The following is a 17,312-nucleotide window of genomic DNA, read 5'->3' as shown; positions in this document are numbered from 1 at the left end:
AAACTATGTTATGCCAGTTGAGCTAGATGTTCCCCTAGCCCATGGTCCCCACAGCCCTCAGCCCAGCAATTCAGTCCCTCAGGGAGTTTGGATGTGCCTGTGGAGTTTCCATGACCTTGCCTTGTACAAGCTGTGCTGGCTTCCCCAGTATTGCGTACTGTCTTACCCTTCACCAAAGTTACCACTTATCTATTGTCTATTTAGTATTTTGGAAAGCTTCTCTTTCCACCACTCCTTGGGCAGGCTGGTCACCCAATGGTTAAGAGCTTGGGTACTAACTGAAAGGTCAGTGGTTCAGTCCCACTATCACTCTGCAGGAAGATGTGGCAGTCTGCTTCCGTAAAGATTACAGCCTTCGAAACCCTATGGGGAAGTTCTACCCTATCCCATAGGGTCACTATGAGTCGGGATCAACTTGAGGGCAATGGGTTTTTGGTATGGTTTTGGGCAGGTTTGCTCCCTGCCCTGACTCCTGGGTTTTTTGTTTGTTTTTTTCCTTGAATAGCATTTCTTTAATTTTTTTTTTATTGCTGTAAGTATATATACGTGTGTGTGTATGTATATATACGCATACATATATATAACAAAATATATTTCAACATTTTTTACATAGGTGATGGGCAGGGAGGGCATTCCAGGGTTGGAGCTCCAGGAGAATATGCCACCCAAGCACTGATGATAACAATCTACACTGTAGCCTCACCCCCTTTCAGTTACCTAGTGCTGCCATAACAGAAATACAACAAGTGGGTGGCTTTAAAGAATAGAAATTTATTTTCTCACAGTTCAAATCAGAGTCTTGGCTATGTCTATGCCTTCCTTATTGGTAGCTCTGGACATTCCTTGGCTTGTGGATGATCCTCACATTGTGTCTGTCTTCCCTCTGTGTCTATTTTGGTCTTTTTACAACTCAGAAGTGATTAGGTTTAAGATCCACCCTACAATGGTATGGCCTCGTTAACATAAACCCCAAACCAAACCCATTGCCGTGGGGTTGATTCTGACTCACAGTAACCCTGTAGGACAGTAGAACTGCCCCATAGGGTTTCCAAGGAGTGGCTGGTGGATTCAAACTGCCAACCTTTTGGTTAGCAGCCGAGCTCTTAACCACTGCAAAAGAAAAACGCTATTTCCAAACAGGATCACATCCACAGGAGCAAAGGCCAGGAATTCAACACATATTTCAGGGGGATACAATGCAATCCATAACACCCCAACCCAATGCTACTCAGACCCTTGGGGGCAAGAGGAAGGTCAAGGTGGAAAAGAAGAGAGGATTAATGGCATCCTTGGAGAGCTCAACTTCTGGTACCTATCCTGCGTCCATTTACCTCCCTCCCAGAGCCTTCTGCGTGAAGCTCTGAAACTGTGGAGCTGGGCTCAGGGAAAGCCACCTCTTCGGTATGGCTACATGCCCAAGCAAAGAGTGCTTGTTCTTTATGCATTCTTCCTGGAGACACCAGTAAGAGGCTCTTCTCTCCTCTGGCTTGCTCCACTACCGTCATGTGCCCTTCAGCACAGGCCCTGACTGAAGTTCACCCTCGGCCACGCTGCTCCCTCCGCACTTCTCACTCTGGAGTCCACTAACTCACATTAGCTTCAGCTCACACCCTCAGCTTCCCAATAGGCTGTGGGTCCCAGCCTGGCAGACAGATCACCAGAAGAACTTAAAAGCTTTTAAAAGGCACAGATTCCTAGACCCATTCCCAGAGACTGGTACTAAGTCCAGAGTGGGGTCATGGAATTTATATATTTTTAAACTCCTTTAGGTGATTCAGATTTGGGAACTGCTGGGCTGAATCTCTTTCTTTATCTGAATTTCAAGCTTACTATGTCCAGAACTGAATTCCACCATCTTTCCCCTCAAATTGGCAGCCAATTCCCCTGGATTCCTGTCAGTGATAGAACCCAGGCTGGAAAGCCTCTCTATCCACCACTCTTTGGGCAGACTTACCTCCTGCTCTGCCCCTGTTCTAAAGCCTGTTTTTATTTTCAATTGAATACCTATTTTTTTTTCTTTTTATTGTGGTAAGTATATATATAACAAAACCTTTGCCATTTCAACAGTTCTACATGTACAGTTCAGTGACATTAATTATGTTCATCACGTAGTGCAACCCTCACCACTATCCATTTCCAAGATTTTTCCATCACTCTTAACAGGAGCTCAGAGCCCCCTAAGTAATGATTCCTTCTTTCCCCCTCTAAAAACGGTTTTCACCTTCAGTGAACCAACACTCATGTGGAGAAACAAGGTGGTAAGGCCGCTCTGGCTCCATTTTAATCCAAGTCACTGCCAAAGAGATTGCACACCAGGGAGATCAGAAAATCGATGCTGAAGAGGGCCCCAGGGCCATGTGAACCACCAGCTCCAGAGTCCACATAGCGCTCTGCTGAGCCAGATGGAGAAGCCTGCCATGCCTGACTACAGATTTTGGAGGCTCAGGCTGCTCTCCTGAACAATATTTTCTTTCCCAAGAACAGAAGAAAAGCTTTAATGGGTTTATTCATTCAGTTAGTTGTTCATTCAACAAACATTAGGCACCTCAAGCGTGCAGGTACTTCCTTAGATGCTAGGGCTTCTGCTACTTTCCCCAGACAGCTTCTAAAACCCCACGCAGCACAGTATTTGTATTTACACGGTTGTGCCTCACGCAGCCTATCAATTAAAATGAACACTGGAAACCCTAGTGGCATAGTGGTTAAGAGCTACACCTGTTAACTGAAAGGCTGGCAGTTTGAATCAACCAGGTGCTCCTTGAAACCCTTTGGGGGCAGTTTTACTCTGTCCTATAGGGTCACTATGAGTCGAAATCGACTTGATGGCAATGGGTTTGTTTTTTTTTTTTGCTGTGAAAGGGAAAAAAAACCTTAATTTTTTAAATGATAACTATTTTATATTCTATTTTATGTAAATGAAATTAATTACATAACAGCTACATGCCTTGTCTAATATCTTTACCAATGATAAAAATGCCTTCCATTTGTTTACTGTTTTATAGCTCCAAAATGCTTTCAGATGCTGTATCTCATTTGATCCTGGCAAAAAAAAAAGTTGGGGAGCTATACCAGGGAGGTGTTATGAACCCCATTTACTGAAGAGGAAACTGAGGTTCAGGTAAGTCAAGGACATGCCAAAGGCTTGTGGCTAGTAAATGCTATTCAAAAGCATGTGAGAATAATTGCTCTTTCAGTTGTTTTGCCACTGAAAGATTAGTTTATGCAAAGTTGTTGGATAAGGAATTCCACGGCAGAGAAATGGAAGAATATGCTGCTGGAATACTCGGGAATTCTAGGATTGTGTTCCAACTGAACAAGTGAACAGAGGTGGATCACTGGGAGGATTATGAATCCTTCTCTTGGCAATAATCCCTGTGGCAGTTTGAATGCTTCATGGCCCTCTCTTCCCAAGAGACTATTATTTAAAATTCAAATAATATTGTTCTTGGCACCCTAACAGCTCTCCAACTCAGCTGAACCTCAATAGAGTAAAGGCAGAGGAAGGCTATGGGCTGGGGAGCAGCTGAGAACAAGGGAGGCAGCTTCCTTCTTCTAACAACACAACAGCACTTTGATGGGCCCAGCCTGGGAGGACTGGGTCAAAAAGTGAACTATGACCAAAAGGAATAAAGTAAACAGACACGCTTTGGGAGAGTCTCTGACCAGGCATTGTCCATGCATGCCTGGTGCATGAGGATGAGTGGGCGGGGGTGCCAGAACTGGACATGAGACAGACCAAGGACAACCTCATCAATGGGGCAATTGTCCAGCAGATTGCTGTTAACCTGTTCCAGCCCTGGTGTTCATCAAAGCCTAGTTCCCCCGGCTTTAGCCTCGACTTTGCCACCCAAACAGGTAAACCAGGGAGGAGGTCATTTTGTCCTGGAGACAGATGACTGTTGTGGCACTTGGGAGATCAGAGTCACCAGTCTCCCTCTTTGTTGTAGCCAAGAGGCAGGAGTTCTAAGGTACAGGCTGGACTGATTTTATACCAGCTCTTTGTTTTTTTTTTTTCTTTGTTTTACGGTCTCTTTAGGGTTTATAAAGCAGTTTTATATCCTTTATTACATTTGACAATCCCCCAAGACAAAATAGTTACTGTGAGAAGGGTTCCTAAACTTTGCTACCCATTAGGATCACCTGTGAGACTTTAAAAACTAGGAACGCCCAGGTCACACCCCATACCAATTAAATCAAAATATCTGGGAATGAGAGCCAGCAGGAGTCTTTTTAAAAAGGTCCTCAGGTGATTGATTCCAGTATGTAGTGAAGTCTGAGAACTATTGCCCTGTGTGGTAGGCAGTTAACCTATCATTCCCATTTTGAAGATGGGAATACTGAAGTTAACGGAATTTAATGATTTGCCTAAAACCACGTCTCCAGCAAGTTGGAGAAATGGGACTTGAATCCTGAGTTCCATTTAGTTAGTTCATTAATTCATTTACATAATCATTCATTTAATAAGTATGTTTTTATTATGAGCCATGTACCAAACATACAGTGAGAGACAAAATACGTATAGATATATATATACAGCCCCTGCCTTCATGGAGTCTCAGTGGAGTAATCTTTTTATTCAAACTGCTGTCCTTTACAGACATTTATCTTTTTTAAAATTTTTATGAAGTTTATTTCTAGAGTTGGGTTTGAGGTAATTTTGATTACTTTCTTTAACCTTTATTTAAATTAAAAAAAAATTTATTGTGCTTTAGGTGAAAGTTTACAGTGTAAATTAGTTTCTCATTCAAAAATCTATACACGAGTTGTTTTATGACATCAGTTCCAATCCCAGCAATGTGTCAGCACTCTCCCCCTTTCCCTTTACACCCTGGCTTCCCCATGTCCATCTGTCCAGTTTTCCTGTCCCTTCCCGCCTCCAGTCTTTGCTTGTGGGCAGGTGTTGACCCTTTGGTCTCATACACTCGATTGAATTAAGAAGCATGTTCTTCACGTGTATTATTGTTTGTTTTATAGGCTTGTCTAATCTTTGGCTGAATGATGAATTTTGGAGTGGCTTCAGTTCTGAGTTAGCAGGCTGTCTGGGGGGCTATAGTCTTGGGGGTTCCTTCAGCCTCTGTCAGACCAGTTAAGTCTGGTCTTTTTTTGTGAATTTGAATTTTGTTCTACATTTCTCTCCTGCTGTGTCCAGGATCCCCTATTGTGATCCCTGTCAGAGCTGTCAGTGGTGACAGCCGGGTACCATCTAGTTCTTCTGGGCTCAGGCTGGTGGAGGCTATGGTGAGACCTTTATCTTTCTGAATTATTTGGAAATTTGCAGGAGGGTTTAGTGCCTGGCAGGTTGGGGTGTTCAGGAAAATGGCACCAGTGTTATTTTTGCTTGAATTCAGGCATGCAGCACCGACTATTCTATGAGAGGCAATAGGCCACAGAGGACGGAGGCCAGGCTTTGGAGTCAGTGGTCCTGGGTTCAAACTGTGACTCTGCCCCAACCAGCTGTGTGATTATGGACAAGTTTATTAACTTCTCTGATCCTCAGTTTCCTTATCTATAAAATGAAGGTGGTAGTAACACCCATTCCCAAGACTGCTGCAAGAATTAACTGAAACACTGATATGCTGAGCTTTGTGGCTGGCATATCTGGGCCCTGACCACGTGTTGAGCATTGTGGAAAACATAAGGATTCATGAACCCTGTGCTCTTGAAAAGCATGTGAGAATAATGGCTTTCAGTTGTTTTACCACTGGACAGCTAGCTTATGCAAAGTGTTGGATAAGGACCTTCATGACAGAGAAATGGAAAAATATGCTGCTGAAATACTTGGCAATTCTAGGATTTTGTTCCAACTGGACAAGGGAACAGAGGCAAGTCATTGAGAGGATGAATCATGCCTATGCTTGTCCTCAGAATTTCTCTTCCTGTAACTCTTTCCTCTTTAACCTCTACCCTCCATTCATTTCATGTATCTTCCTTGGTACTTGCAGTTGGTAAACTAATAAATTTTAACTGGTGATGGTGACCTAATGCAAATCTAAAATTAGTGAGAGAAACTCAAAGGGACTGGACTGAAAGTTAGAAGTTCAAGCACTGGAAATGCTTTTTAAACTGCATTTCCATATTAGATTTATATTAAAAGAAAGGGAAAAGAAATTGTGGAACCTCAAACTAATGTGAGTTTTTCTCTGTACCACTGCTTAGTTTATGTAATCAACACTGAATTTTTTTATTTCCTTCTGAGATGGAATCTAATCCTTGTACTTAATGAGAGTCTTTTTAAAATTTAATTTCTCATTTTATAGACATGATTTGCTCTCGGATCTATATGTTCAGGGACTATATGTACCTAGTCAAATCCTTCCTTTCCACTGATGATTTCCTGAAGGGTGAGTGGAATTCCTGCATGAATGGCCAGGCTGTTCCAGGCTGTGTTGACATTCATAGAGACCTGCAGGGTGACCTCTGCCAGAGGCTGTATTTAGTCCCACTTAGCTACCAGTCTCTTCTAAAACCTACATCCTGTGATAAGTAAAGTCAATATTTGAAGTCTCCTTTAAATGATTTACTAACAGCTCTTTCTAAATTCATACTGATTGGGTAAATACATCATTGAGTTGTTGATTGGGTCACTGTTGAACAGTCTGGAGCTTTTAATTTGCTTTTAGAGTTAAGTATTCAGTTTGTGTGCTAGTTTATATTTTATAACATATTAAATTAATAAAAATATTGATACAATTTCTTTAGTGCTTACTATGGAACTGACTCGTGGTGGTAGGCATTGAATGAACTAATGCATTGTTTCTACTTTATCCTTTCAAAACATCCCTATGAAGTGGAAAACCTGCCCCATATTGCATAGATAGTAAGGTGTAGGGCCTGAATACCACTGTGCCACTGAAGTCCATACTCACTGTTCTGCACAGACTTTTTTGCACCACATTCTTTGCTGTGATTCTGAACATCTTGCAGTATCCTTTGTCAGCCGCATTAGAAGCTGAGTTTGATCGGCCTACTACAGTAGGTATCTCCTGGCCAGCCACATCCTACGTACCCCAGCCTTTTTAACTCCGACACCTTCTCTAGAGGAAAAAGCAGAAGCAAGTAGCAACATTCAGTGTTTTCTCCTCAGAAGTGGAGAAATGACAGGAGCTGGGAAAGGAAGTGAAATGTTCTCCCCAGGAGAATAAAATACAGCAATGTTTGTCAAACTTGGTCAAACTGTCTGACCATTAATAGGCTATGAAATCAGTTTATTAGGGAGCAATCAACATTTTAAAAAGTGTATAGGCTTGAATAGAAAATATCAGGTTGCATCATATTTAGTAAGGGTAAGTATTGGTTTTTAAACCTTTTGCTTAATTGTATGTGCGTGTGTGTTGTGTATGTCTAATGTATAGCTATGTGTACTGGGTTGTGATGTAAACTGCAATTTTTACTGTAGGTTATGGTTAAAAACATTTGAGACATACACTGTAATACAGGATAATGATTAAGAGAGATGGACTCAGACTGCCAGCGTTCGTGTGATCCTTATTAGATGAATGGTCTAAGTACATTCCTTAACTTTTTCGAGCTTCTGTTTCCTCCTCTGTAAAATGGGATACCAGTACTTACCTCATAATGTGTGTAAAGTGTACATCACAGTGCCTGGTGCTTAGTAAGTACTCACTCAATAAATGGTGGCTATTATTTTAAATTAAGTCATTCTGGAGAAAAGTGGATGGCAAGAGTGATGCTTTGCATTATATCCATAGAATTATTTTAATTCCAGATTCATACATCTATCTATGTCCTAGACATTCCCACCTACATGTCCCAAATTGAACTCATCTTCCATGTCAAAGCTACTCCTTCTTCTTGTACCACTGCTCAACAATGGTACCACCAGCTGCCTAGCAGCCCAACAGAAATTTAAGAGTCATCTGGGTTCTTCATTGTTAACCCATATATGCAATCATTACTAAGTCCAGTTGATTTTCTATCTCCTGAATATTTCAAATTTCCTTCTATGTGTCCTACCTTCCTTATGATCCCCACTCTCTTCAGTATTGACATCATCTCTCTGGTCTGCTAAATAAACTAAAGGTATTGCACCTCCTGGACTCTAGTCTTAACCACCCACAATCCCACTGCTCTGCTCCAAGAATACACCATATATCAGTTTCCTGAGGAGGCTGTAACAAATTACCACAAACCTGTTACAACAACAGCATTTTATTCTCTCACAGTTGTGGAGGCCAAAATTTGTATCACTGAGCTAAATTCAAGGTGTCAGCAACGCTGCACTCCTTTGTAGGCTCTAGGCGAGAATCTCTTTCTTGCCTATTCCAGCTTCTGGTAGCTGCTGGCACTCCTTGGCAGTTCTACTCTGCCTTATAGGGTTGTTATAAGTCAGAATTGACATAATGGCAGTGGGTTTGGTGTCTGCACATGCTGGCTTCTCTGCCAGGAATGCCCTCTATTCCTGTCTGCTAATCACTATAGGCAGAGCCCTGGTGGTACAGTGGTTAAGAGCTCAGCCACTAACCAAAAAGTTTGGCAGCTCATATCTACCAGCCACTCTTTGGAAACCCTACGGGGCAGTTCTACTCTGTCCTATAGGGCCACTACAGACTTGATGGCAACAAGTTTAGTTTTTTGGTTTGGAATCACTATAGAGCATTACAGGATGAACAGGACATTGGCTCAAACTTAAAATTAAGTGCACCAATTCTCAAAATTCGGTGTGCATCAGGAGCACCTGGGTTGCCAGTTTAAAATTCAAGTCCTGGATCTCTACCAGTTAAGTGCTGATTTCAGCAGTATAAGGGCTGAAAACCAGCATCCCAGTGATTATGAAAAACTGTTCCAGAAGGAAAGATAAACTTTTTGCACAAACTCTAATCCACAATACACACATTCAGGAGTCGGGGTGAGCACCTTGTCCTTGGGAAATACCTCAATAGAGATTCACTCGGCAATCTCACTAAGGGTGCAGATTTGTTAGTAAAGATACATCTTTTTAAATAAGCAGCCATGACAAGAAGGGAAAATACTGCTATTTAACGTGATTATCTATTTATTGCCTTAAAATGCAAAAGCTGAGCATAAAGCAAAAGCACAAAGATGGTACCAATCTTCACACATTGTTGTAGCAGATCTCTTTTTGTCTGCATGGAAAATACCAATGAGAGTCCTGGCTCTGGGTAAGTTTATAACAGAGAAAATCAGCTGCTGCACCTACAGAGAAGACAGAAGCCTAGTTGTTTCCACTGAGTCTGAAACAAAGGGTCTTCTCTGTTATTTTCCATAGCAAGGGGGAAAAAAGGACAGAACAGAAGCTTCAATTTAAGTAGCTGGACTTACGGGGCAGTTAAACCTTGGTGAGAAACCAAGATCAGAGGCTGGCTTTCACAGAGAACAAATCTCTGAAGCATTTTTATGGTTGAAAGTTAATGTAAATCACATAACCCAAGGCCTGCAGATGAGGACCTGAGAATGGCTCCTCACTTGTGTCTCTGATGAGCTGCCCACCACCTGGCCCACCCTCCTTACCAACCTTCTCATCATTCATTCAGTCAGTCAGCACACACTGGGGGACATACACAATGCTAGGTGTAGGCAAAAGACATGAAAAAGCCTAAACCTCACATTCCAGTCGGGAGAACTGACACAGAAAGTGCGAGACGAAGCGATCTGTCACTTATTCAAGCAAAGTTACAAAACCAAGTGATAGCATCCATTTGACAAAGGTTTACTGAGCACCTACTTTGTGCAAGGTAGTGTGCTAGGCACTGGGGGCACAGCTGTGGAAAAGAGAAGCTCACGTTCCAGTAGGGAAGACAATTATTAAATGAATAATTGCCGAAGACATTCTTTCATTATAAGAAATGCTAAACGCAGATGCAGAGGGTGCTACGAGAGCACACAAGGAGCTGGGAGCCCTGGTATAGTTTTCTTTGGGGGGAGGGTGATTGGGAGAGGCTTCCCTGAGGAAGTACCATGTGAGATGAGATATGAACAATTGTTTTAGTCATCTAGCGCTGCTATAGCAGAAATACCGCAAGTGGATGGCTTTAACAAAGAGAGGTTTATTTTCTCACAGTAAAGTTGGCTAAAAGTCCAAATTCAGGGTGTTAGCTCCAGGGGAAGGCTTTCTGTCAGCTCTGGAGGAAGGTCCTTGTCCTCAATCTTCCCGTGGTCGAGGAGCTTCTCAGGTACAGGGACCTGTGTCCAAAGGATGTGCTCTGTTCCTGGTGCTTCTTTTTTGATGGTATGAGGCCCCCAACTCTGCTTGCTTCTCTTTCCTTTCATCTCTTGAGAGATAAAAGGTGGTGCAGGCCACACTCCAGGGAAACTCCCTTTTCCTTGGATCAGGGAGGTGACCTGGGTAAGGGTGGTGGTACAATCCCACCGTAATTCTTTTAACATAAAATTATAATCACAAAATGGAGGACACCCATAGAATACTGGGAATCATGGCCTAACCAAGCTGATACACACATTTGTAGGGGGACATAATTCCATCCATGACAACAATAAATAGTTACTTAGGCCAGCTGTCAGGGTAAAGTTGGGGTAGGAAGCAGAGGAACATTCTAGATGGAAAAGGAACAGCCTGTTCAAAGGCTCTGAAGCGGGGGAAGAGCATAAACAGGATTTTGTAGTGTGTGGGTGACTTTGCTAAGGACGCGGGTTTTCAGCCTCAAGGCAATGTAGAGTCACTGAAAGGCTTTAAACAGAACAAGACATAATTAACTTTTTTTTTTTTTTAAATCATTTTCATGGTTTGGTTATAGTAAAGAAGATTTTGAGAGAGAGCTAAGAGTGGTCTGATAAATCAGGAGGTTACTGCAATAGTCCAGCTAAGAGGTAATGGCAGCTTGGGCTGGGGTGGTGGTGCACAGATGGAGAGAGGTGGAAGGATATGAGATGTACTGAGGGGGTAAAATGCACAGAACCTGGTGATGGATAACATTTAGTGTTTGAGTATGAGGGAGGGCTCAGAGATCACTGCCAGGTTTTTTACGTTCATAAAAGAATGGATGGTGGTAACATTTGCGGAGATAGGACACTAAAGAATGAGGATCAGGATTTTTTTTGAAAGGAGAGGAAAATAAGGCACCAACCTCAAATTTTACTTTATATACATTTAATTTGAGTGTCTGAGACATCCATCTGCTTTTATTAAGTAGGCAGTTGGATATTTATAAGTCTGGATCTTAGAGAGAGAATTACTTTGAAAATTGTCAGCAAGCAGATGGCAACTGAAACCATATGTGGATGTGTTATCCTATTGAGAGTTTAGAGTGGGGAAAGAGGCTAAGTTTAAGTTTGGGAAACTCCAGCAGTTGAAGGCTGGGTAAAGGAGAATAAGCCAGAAGAGGAGACTGGGAAGGAGCACCTAAGAGATAGGAGAACCAGAAGATGGGTTCTCGTTAGATGGCAAAGGAGGACAGCATTTCAGGATACAGGGAATGGTCAACGCTGCTGAATTTCTCTGACAGGTCAAGTAATGTGAGGACTGAAAACTGTCCACTGGATTTAGCAAAATGGAGGTTCCTTGTAACCTCAGTGAAGGGTTGATGAAATTATACCAAGTGGTTTGAAGAGTGAACAGGAGGTGAGGAAATACAAATAACAAATAGTAGTGTATTTTAATGCAAATAATGCGCACATTATGTTTTCGCCAACTGTGCATTCCCCCCACTCCCTGCATTCTCCCCCACCCCCCACCCCTGTACCCCCCTCCAAGCTGAGTGGGTGTGTTAATTGCAAAATAATGCCATACACAACTCTTTCAAGAAGTTGGGCTACAGAATGGGGGTGGTTTAAGGTGGAGAGGCTTGAGCATGTTCAAATGCTGATGGGATATGTCCCTCAGGGAGGGAGGAATGGAAGCCCAGGTGGAGGACTGGACTTAGACAGAGGAGGGCCATCTCAGTTACTGTAACATCAAGTAAGGAGCAATGGACGAGTGCAGACGCTGGTGTGCTCAAAGGCTTGCTGGGGAAATTAGGAGGCAAGGTTATCTACTAAGAGTGAGGGTCAGAGATGTGAGGAGAATAGAGAAGGTTTCAAGGAGACGTTGTGGAGAGTGTGAGAGCAAGCTGATTAGAGCAAATAGGATTTCTCAGCATTGATAAGGGCTCGGTTGAGGTTAGTGATCATAACATAGTCAAATAATTTGCTCTGTTGTATGTTTTCCTCCAGCATGGCTTGGTTGTCTGCCACAGGCATGGAGAAAGCAAACATTGGCTTTATCCTAGGTTTTTATTTTTCTCAAAAGAGTGCAATGAAAAGCTATAGGAAAAAACCAAAACAAAACATTTAGGGTATTGTCAGGAAGAGTGGAAATGATGGACCAGGGAATGTAAGCTGGTTTGTTGTTGCTGCTGTTAGGTGTGGTCGAGTTGGTTTCGACTCCTAGCGACCCTATGTACAACAGAACTAAACACTGCCCGGTCCTGCGCCATCCTCACAATAACTATGTTTGAGTCCATTATTGCAGGCACTTTGTCAATCCATCTCATTGAGGGTCTTCCTCTTTTTCGTTGGCCTTCTACTTTACCAAGCATGATGTCCTTCTCCAGGGACTGATCCCTCCTGATAACATGTCCAAAGTATGTGAGACATAGTCTTGCCATTCTTGCTTCTATTGTACTTCTTCCAAGACAGACTTGTTCGCTCTTTTGGCAGTCCATGGTATGTTCAATATTCTCCGCCAACACCACAATTCAAAGCTGTCAATTCCTTGGTCTTCCTTATTCATTGTCCAGCTTTCACATGCATATGATGCAATTGAAAACACCATGGCTTGGGTCAGGCGCATCTTAGTCTTCAAAATGACATCTTTGCTTTATAGCACTTCAGAAAGGTCTTTTGCAGCAGATTTGCCCAATGCAATTCATCTTTTGATTTCCTGACTGCTGCTTTCATGGGTGTTGATTGTGGATCCAAGTAAAATGAAATCCTTGACAACCTCAATCTCCTCTCTGTTTATCGTGATGTTGCTCATTGGTCTAGTTGTGAGGATTTTTGTTTTCTTTATGTTGAGGTGTAATCCATACTGAAAGCTGTAGTCTTTAATCTTCATCAGTAAGTGCTTCAAGTCCTCTTCACTTTCAGCAAGCAAGGTTGTGTCATCTGCATAACATAGGTTGTTCATAAGTCTTCCTCCAATCTTGATGTCGTGTTCTTCTTCATATAGTCCAGCTTCTCAGATTTTTTTTTCAGCATGTAGATTAAGTATGGTGAAAGGATACAACCCTGATTCACACCTTTCCTAACTTTAAACCAGGCAGTATCCCCTTGTTCTGTTCAAATGACTGCCTCTTGATCTACAGGTTCCTCATGAACACAATGAAGTGTTCTGGAATTCCCATTGTGCTTCAGGATTGGATTAGGTTAATGGATAGGAGTGAGGGCCTAAATAGGAGCATGGATAGGGGCAGAAGACTGAATGGACTGGAGATCGTGGCAAGTTTAGAGAGCATGGTTGAACAAGCAGCATCCCTGGTCAGAGAGGGTTTTGTTAGAATCACTGATTTCTGACGTAGGGGAATTTCACATGATGTCAAGGTCCAGGGTGTACTCTAGGAGTAGCTGAGGTGGAATGCTGAGAAAAAATATTACAGTTGGGAAAGGCCAGGCTGTTGGAGGAGTCAGCCGCATTGATGCTGACGTCACCCAGGATGCTGGCAAGATTGCGGTGGAGAAAGTCTATAAGCTGGTGCCCAAGTCCTCAACAAATGAAAGCTGGTAAATGACAGTGATGAGAAAGAGAAATGACACAATGCTTAAAGGAGCTGAGAAACAGACTTTTGTTGTGGAAGTAGTTGTTTTTTTAATAAGAGTATGAGGGAATACAGTTCTGAAGTGGCTTTGGGGAATAAAAGGACACCTACCTATGTCCTGACCTGGAGGGTTGAGGAGTGTGAAAAGAAAAACAGCTTCCATGTGAGAGAAGTATAGAAAAAGTACTCACCTCAGGGTGAGGGTAGGTTTTAGTTTGTAGATGGAGTGGACAGAACATTCTGGAAGGGATTGAAAATGTAACAAAGAGATGTTCCAGAAAGCCAAATGGAAGGCTATGGGGTGGAGAATGGAAGACTGGGTCAAGGACAAGGATGTACAGGTATTATAGTTTGATAGAGAGACAGATGCAAATAAAGGTTAGGCTATTTGAAGACTATAAAGAGGGGAGATAACTTCTTGGGGTTATGAAGGAGGTGGACTGGAAGGTTTTGCAAAGGAGGTAGTATGTGAGCTGAGATCAAATAGAAGTTCTGCCATATGGGCAAGGAGGGGAAAAGCATTCTAGGTAGAAGGAACGGTATACAAAGAGGCAGAGGCCCAGGAGCCACGCCTCTCAAGCTCAAGACAGCTTGGTTCAGTGTAGCTAGAGGGCAGAGTCCCAGAGGGGCAGTGGTAGATGACTAGGCCAAAGGTGTGGGTAGGCCCAGATCATGGCAGGCTGTGGTGCGTAGCTGAGGAGCTCTGCAGCTTGAGGAGCTCTTTCTTGTAGGCTTTTGACCAGGACAGAGACATTGTTTCTGTTCAGACGGATCTGTCTCTCCACTCTCCTCATTTTCTCCTCCATACTTGGGTTCACATTGCCCCTGGAATGCCCAAGCTCAACCCTCTGTGTAAATCCTATTCATTCCCTGAGGCTTCAGACATCTTTTACCCCTGGTATAAAATCCTTCATGACTACTCCAGTCCACATCTTCCTTCTTTCCCCCTAAATGTTTTCATTATTACGGTCAAAATCATACTCCAACAGTAAGATAGTGGAAAAGGCCACCATTCACTATTTGTGATAGCAAGCATCCTCCTTACCTAGCTAGAGAGAGGCTGGGCATGACACAAATTAACAATTATGAAATTACACAAATTACAAAGTAACTGTCTCTCTCATTTAGAAAGAAGACAAACAAGAGCTTTTCCTAGAGCATTGGGAAAAAGGGCTCCTTCTCTTTTCTGTTTTACTGCTGAAAAATGAGTGCCTTCAGGTCCAAGAATAAACAAGGGCTGTGTTTGAAAGCCCTGGGTTAAGACTGTCTCAGTTAATGACTGGCTGTGTGGCCTTAAGCAAGTTACTCAACTTCTTAGAGCCTCAATTTCTTCATCTGTAAGATGGCCTAATAATACCTATCACACAGGGTCATCAGAAGATCATATAAAGTCATTCATATACTCATTCAGCAGATATTTACTGTGTGCCTTACTGTGTGCCAGGCATTGTACAAGGAGCTGGGGCTATGGCAGTGCACAAAAAAGGCACAGTCCTTCCTTCCTGGAGCTTAAAGACCAGAGGGGGAGAGGGACATTACAAATGATACCACAATTCATTACTGGTATAACAATCTAGAGAGCAGACACCAAGCACAATGCCTGATGCAGAATGCGCCCTTAATAAGCAATAGCCTCCTGCCTTTCTCAAGTCCACTTAGTCAAAATAATATAACAAGGGCTGTTTGCTAGTGTGAACTAATTACACTAATTGCATTTTCAGTGGCTCTCAGGCTGCTGAGAGTTACTATCTCAGGCTCACACAAATTCCGATGTGCACTGAGGAAACCAAAGCAAGGTAACTACATTTATCTCCTCTCAAGGCTTCTAATTCAAGAGGAGACCTAGCAGAAAATGACAGCAAGTCACATACTCCAAACTGAAAACCTTCAGCTTACTCGAGCAGAAAATGCAGACGCATCAAGCTACAGGGTTAGCCACTGTCCCAGACTCAGGACAATATGGAGGCAAAAATGGCAGCCCCGATGGAGCCCTGGAATGCGGTGACTGAGTGCAGAGGCCTCCCTTTTCCACAGCCCCTTCATACACTAAAATATGAAGGGCGAGGGAGGGTCCTTTCCTCTAATAATGGGTTCAATTCATTTCTAATGAAAGAAGACTGGGTTTCCCTAAGGTTTACTCATGAGTGACAACATTATTTAAAGATCTCTGGGCACAAAGCCTCTCCTAACTCCCCAGTGGCCTAGGACAAAAGAATTGGGGGAGGCCCTGGCCAGGCTCATTGTGAGGTGGCAGCTGTGTGTCCTGAATGCTGGGGAGAGATTTCCTCTCCTGCCCTCCCTCACCTCACCGGGCCTCCTCTGTGCAGTCAGCACCACTGGGGACAACAGCTGAGCTGGGAGCCCAGGCATGTGCAGAGGTACTCAGTGGAAAAGCTTCCCCTTTTATTCTTTTAGCAGCAGTGGGGTATGGAACAAATCTTAGTGGACTGGGAATTCAGAAGACCTTATTTTGGGTACTGACTGGAGAATCAGCTGCCCACTCCTTTCTCGGTAACACCGCTGTCGCTTGCGCACACTTCTGTCATAGGCCCTGGCGCTCTAAAAATATTTGTCAGATTTACTGCATGCGTTTGTTTACAAGTCTGTTTCTGTATTCAAAATCTTCCTTATGGCAGGTACAGTGCCTTATTTATCTTACCCCAGAGCCTCACTTGTAGTAGAGGTTAATAAATTTTTGGAAAGTGAGAGCGAGGGAATGAATATGAATGAATAAACAGAGGAAGGAAGGGGGACCAACAGAGAGAGAGAGAGAGAGAGAGAGAGAGAAATCAGTTTCCGGGGCTGGACAACTAGGTGCAGTAATGCCAACCTGGACATCAGAGAATCGACTATATTTTTCACAAATAATGAGCCCACATAAATAACGTGCCCACACATATAATGCATGGCACAGCATGCTTAAAGCAGCAACAAAGTACTCCGTGAGGTGGAGTTGCACAGTTGTCGTAAAAACATATAACATGCACATTATTTACGTAAAAATATGGTAGTGGGTCCTGGGAGGTGCCTTACAGGTGTCAAGGTGGGAGTGGGAAAAGGCACATCATGGGAACAGGGGCCTGTCTTGCTTCCTTACTGTAGTTTAACCCAGCTTTTATGATATTCATCTGTCTTATACGCTGGGCTCCCTTACTCCAGATTTTGTTTGAACAAAAGGTTCTGTGGCTAAAAGAACTGTTTGAAAAAATACTGGCCTGGATTTGCTTTTTCCTTAGGTCTCTTCCAGATTTGATATTTTCTGTGGTGGGCAAATACATGTATCCCTTCTGTTTTTGGTCACAGTTAGAAAATTATTCTGCATCTTATTCTTAGAAGCCTGCATAAGGAATGCCATGAATGAGGGAATGCACTTGTCAGGTATCCAGCACGTGCTACTTGGGCCGGAACTTAGATAGTTGAGCTGCTGCTACCAGACACACGTGTCCTGGTTCCCCTTACACGTGTTGTATCCACAGCACAGAGTGGGCTGTGGGGACTCTTGAAGGGAGTGGTGTTTTTTGCCTCAATCTCCAGCTCTGTTTTCTCTCATCTAATTTTAACGTAACTTACACTGCACTTCAT

The 17,312-nt window shown here is 43.0% G+C and overlaps 1 protein-coding gene across 3 annotated transcripts in view; it reads right to left on the bottom strand.

The window, feature by feature from the left end:
* ME3 (malic enzyme 3) overlaps positions 1–17,312 on the bottom strand; it is a 250,131-nt gene that overhangs the window by 150,748 nt on the left and 82,071 nt on the right. Inside the window, exon 1 of one of the 3 annotated variants that reach the window (XM_049889595.1) lies at positions 6,867–9,438. The exons of the other annotated variants lie outside the window; for them this stretch is intronic. Within the exon in view, the coding sequence (XP_049745552.1) occupies positions 6,867–6,917 (51 nt within the window). The 5' untranslated portion in view covers positions 6,918–9,438. Of the gene's footprint in view, positions 1–6,866; positions 9,439–17,312 lie in introns of those variants that run through there. 3 annotated transcript variants of the gene reach the window in all.

Source organism: Elephas maximus, chromosome 7 (genome assembly GCF_024166365.1).
Source record: "Elephas maximus indicus isolate mEleMax1 chromosome 7, mEleMax1 primary haplotype, whole genome shotgun sequence".
NCBI classification, from domain to species: domain Eukaryota; kingdom Metazoa; phylum Chordata; class Mammalia; order Proboscidea; family Elephantidae; genus Elephas; species Elephas maximus.
Note: the sequence above shows the minus strand (reverse complement) of the source record. Positions and strands in the feature narration are given on the sequence as shown.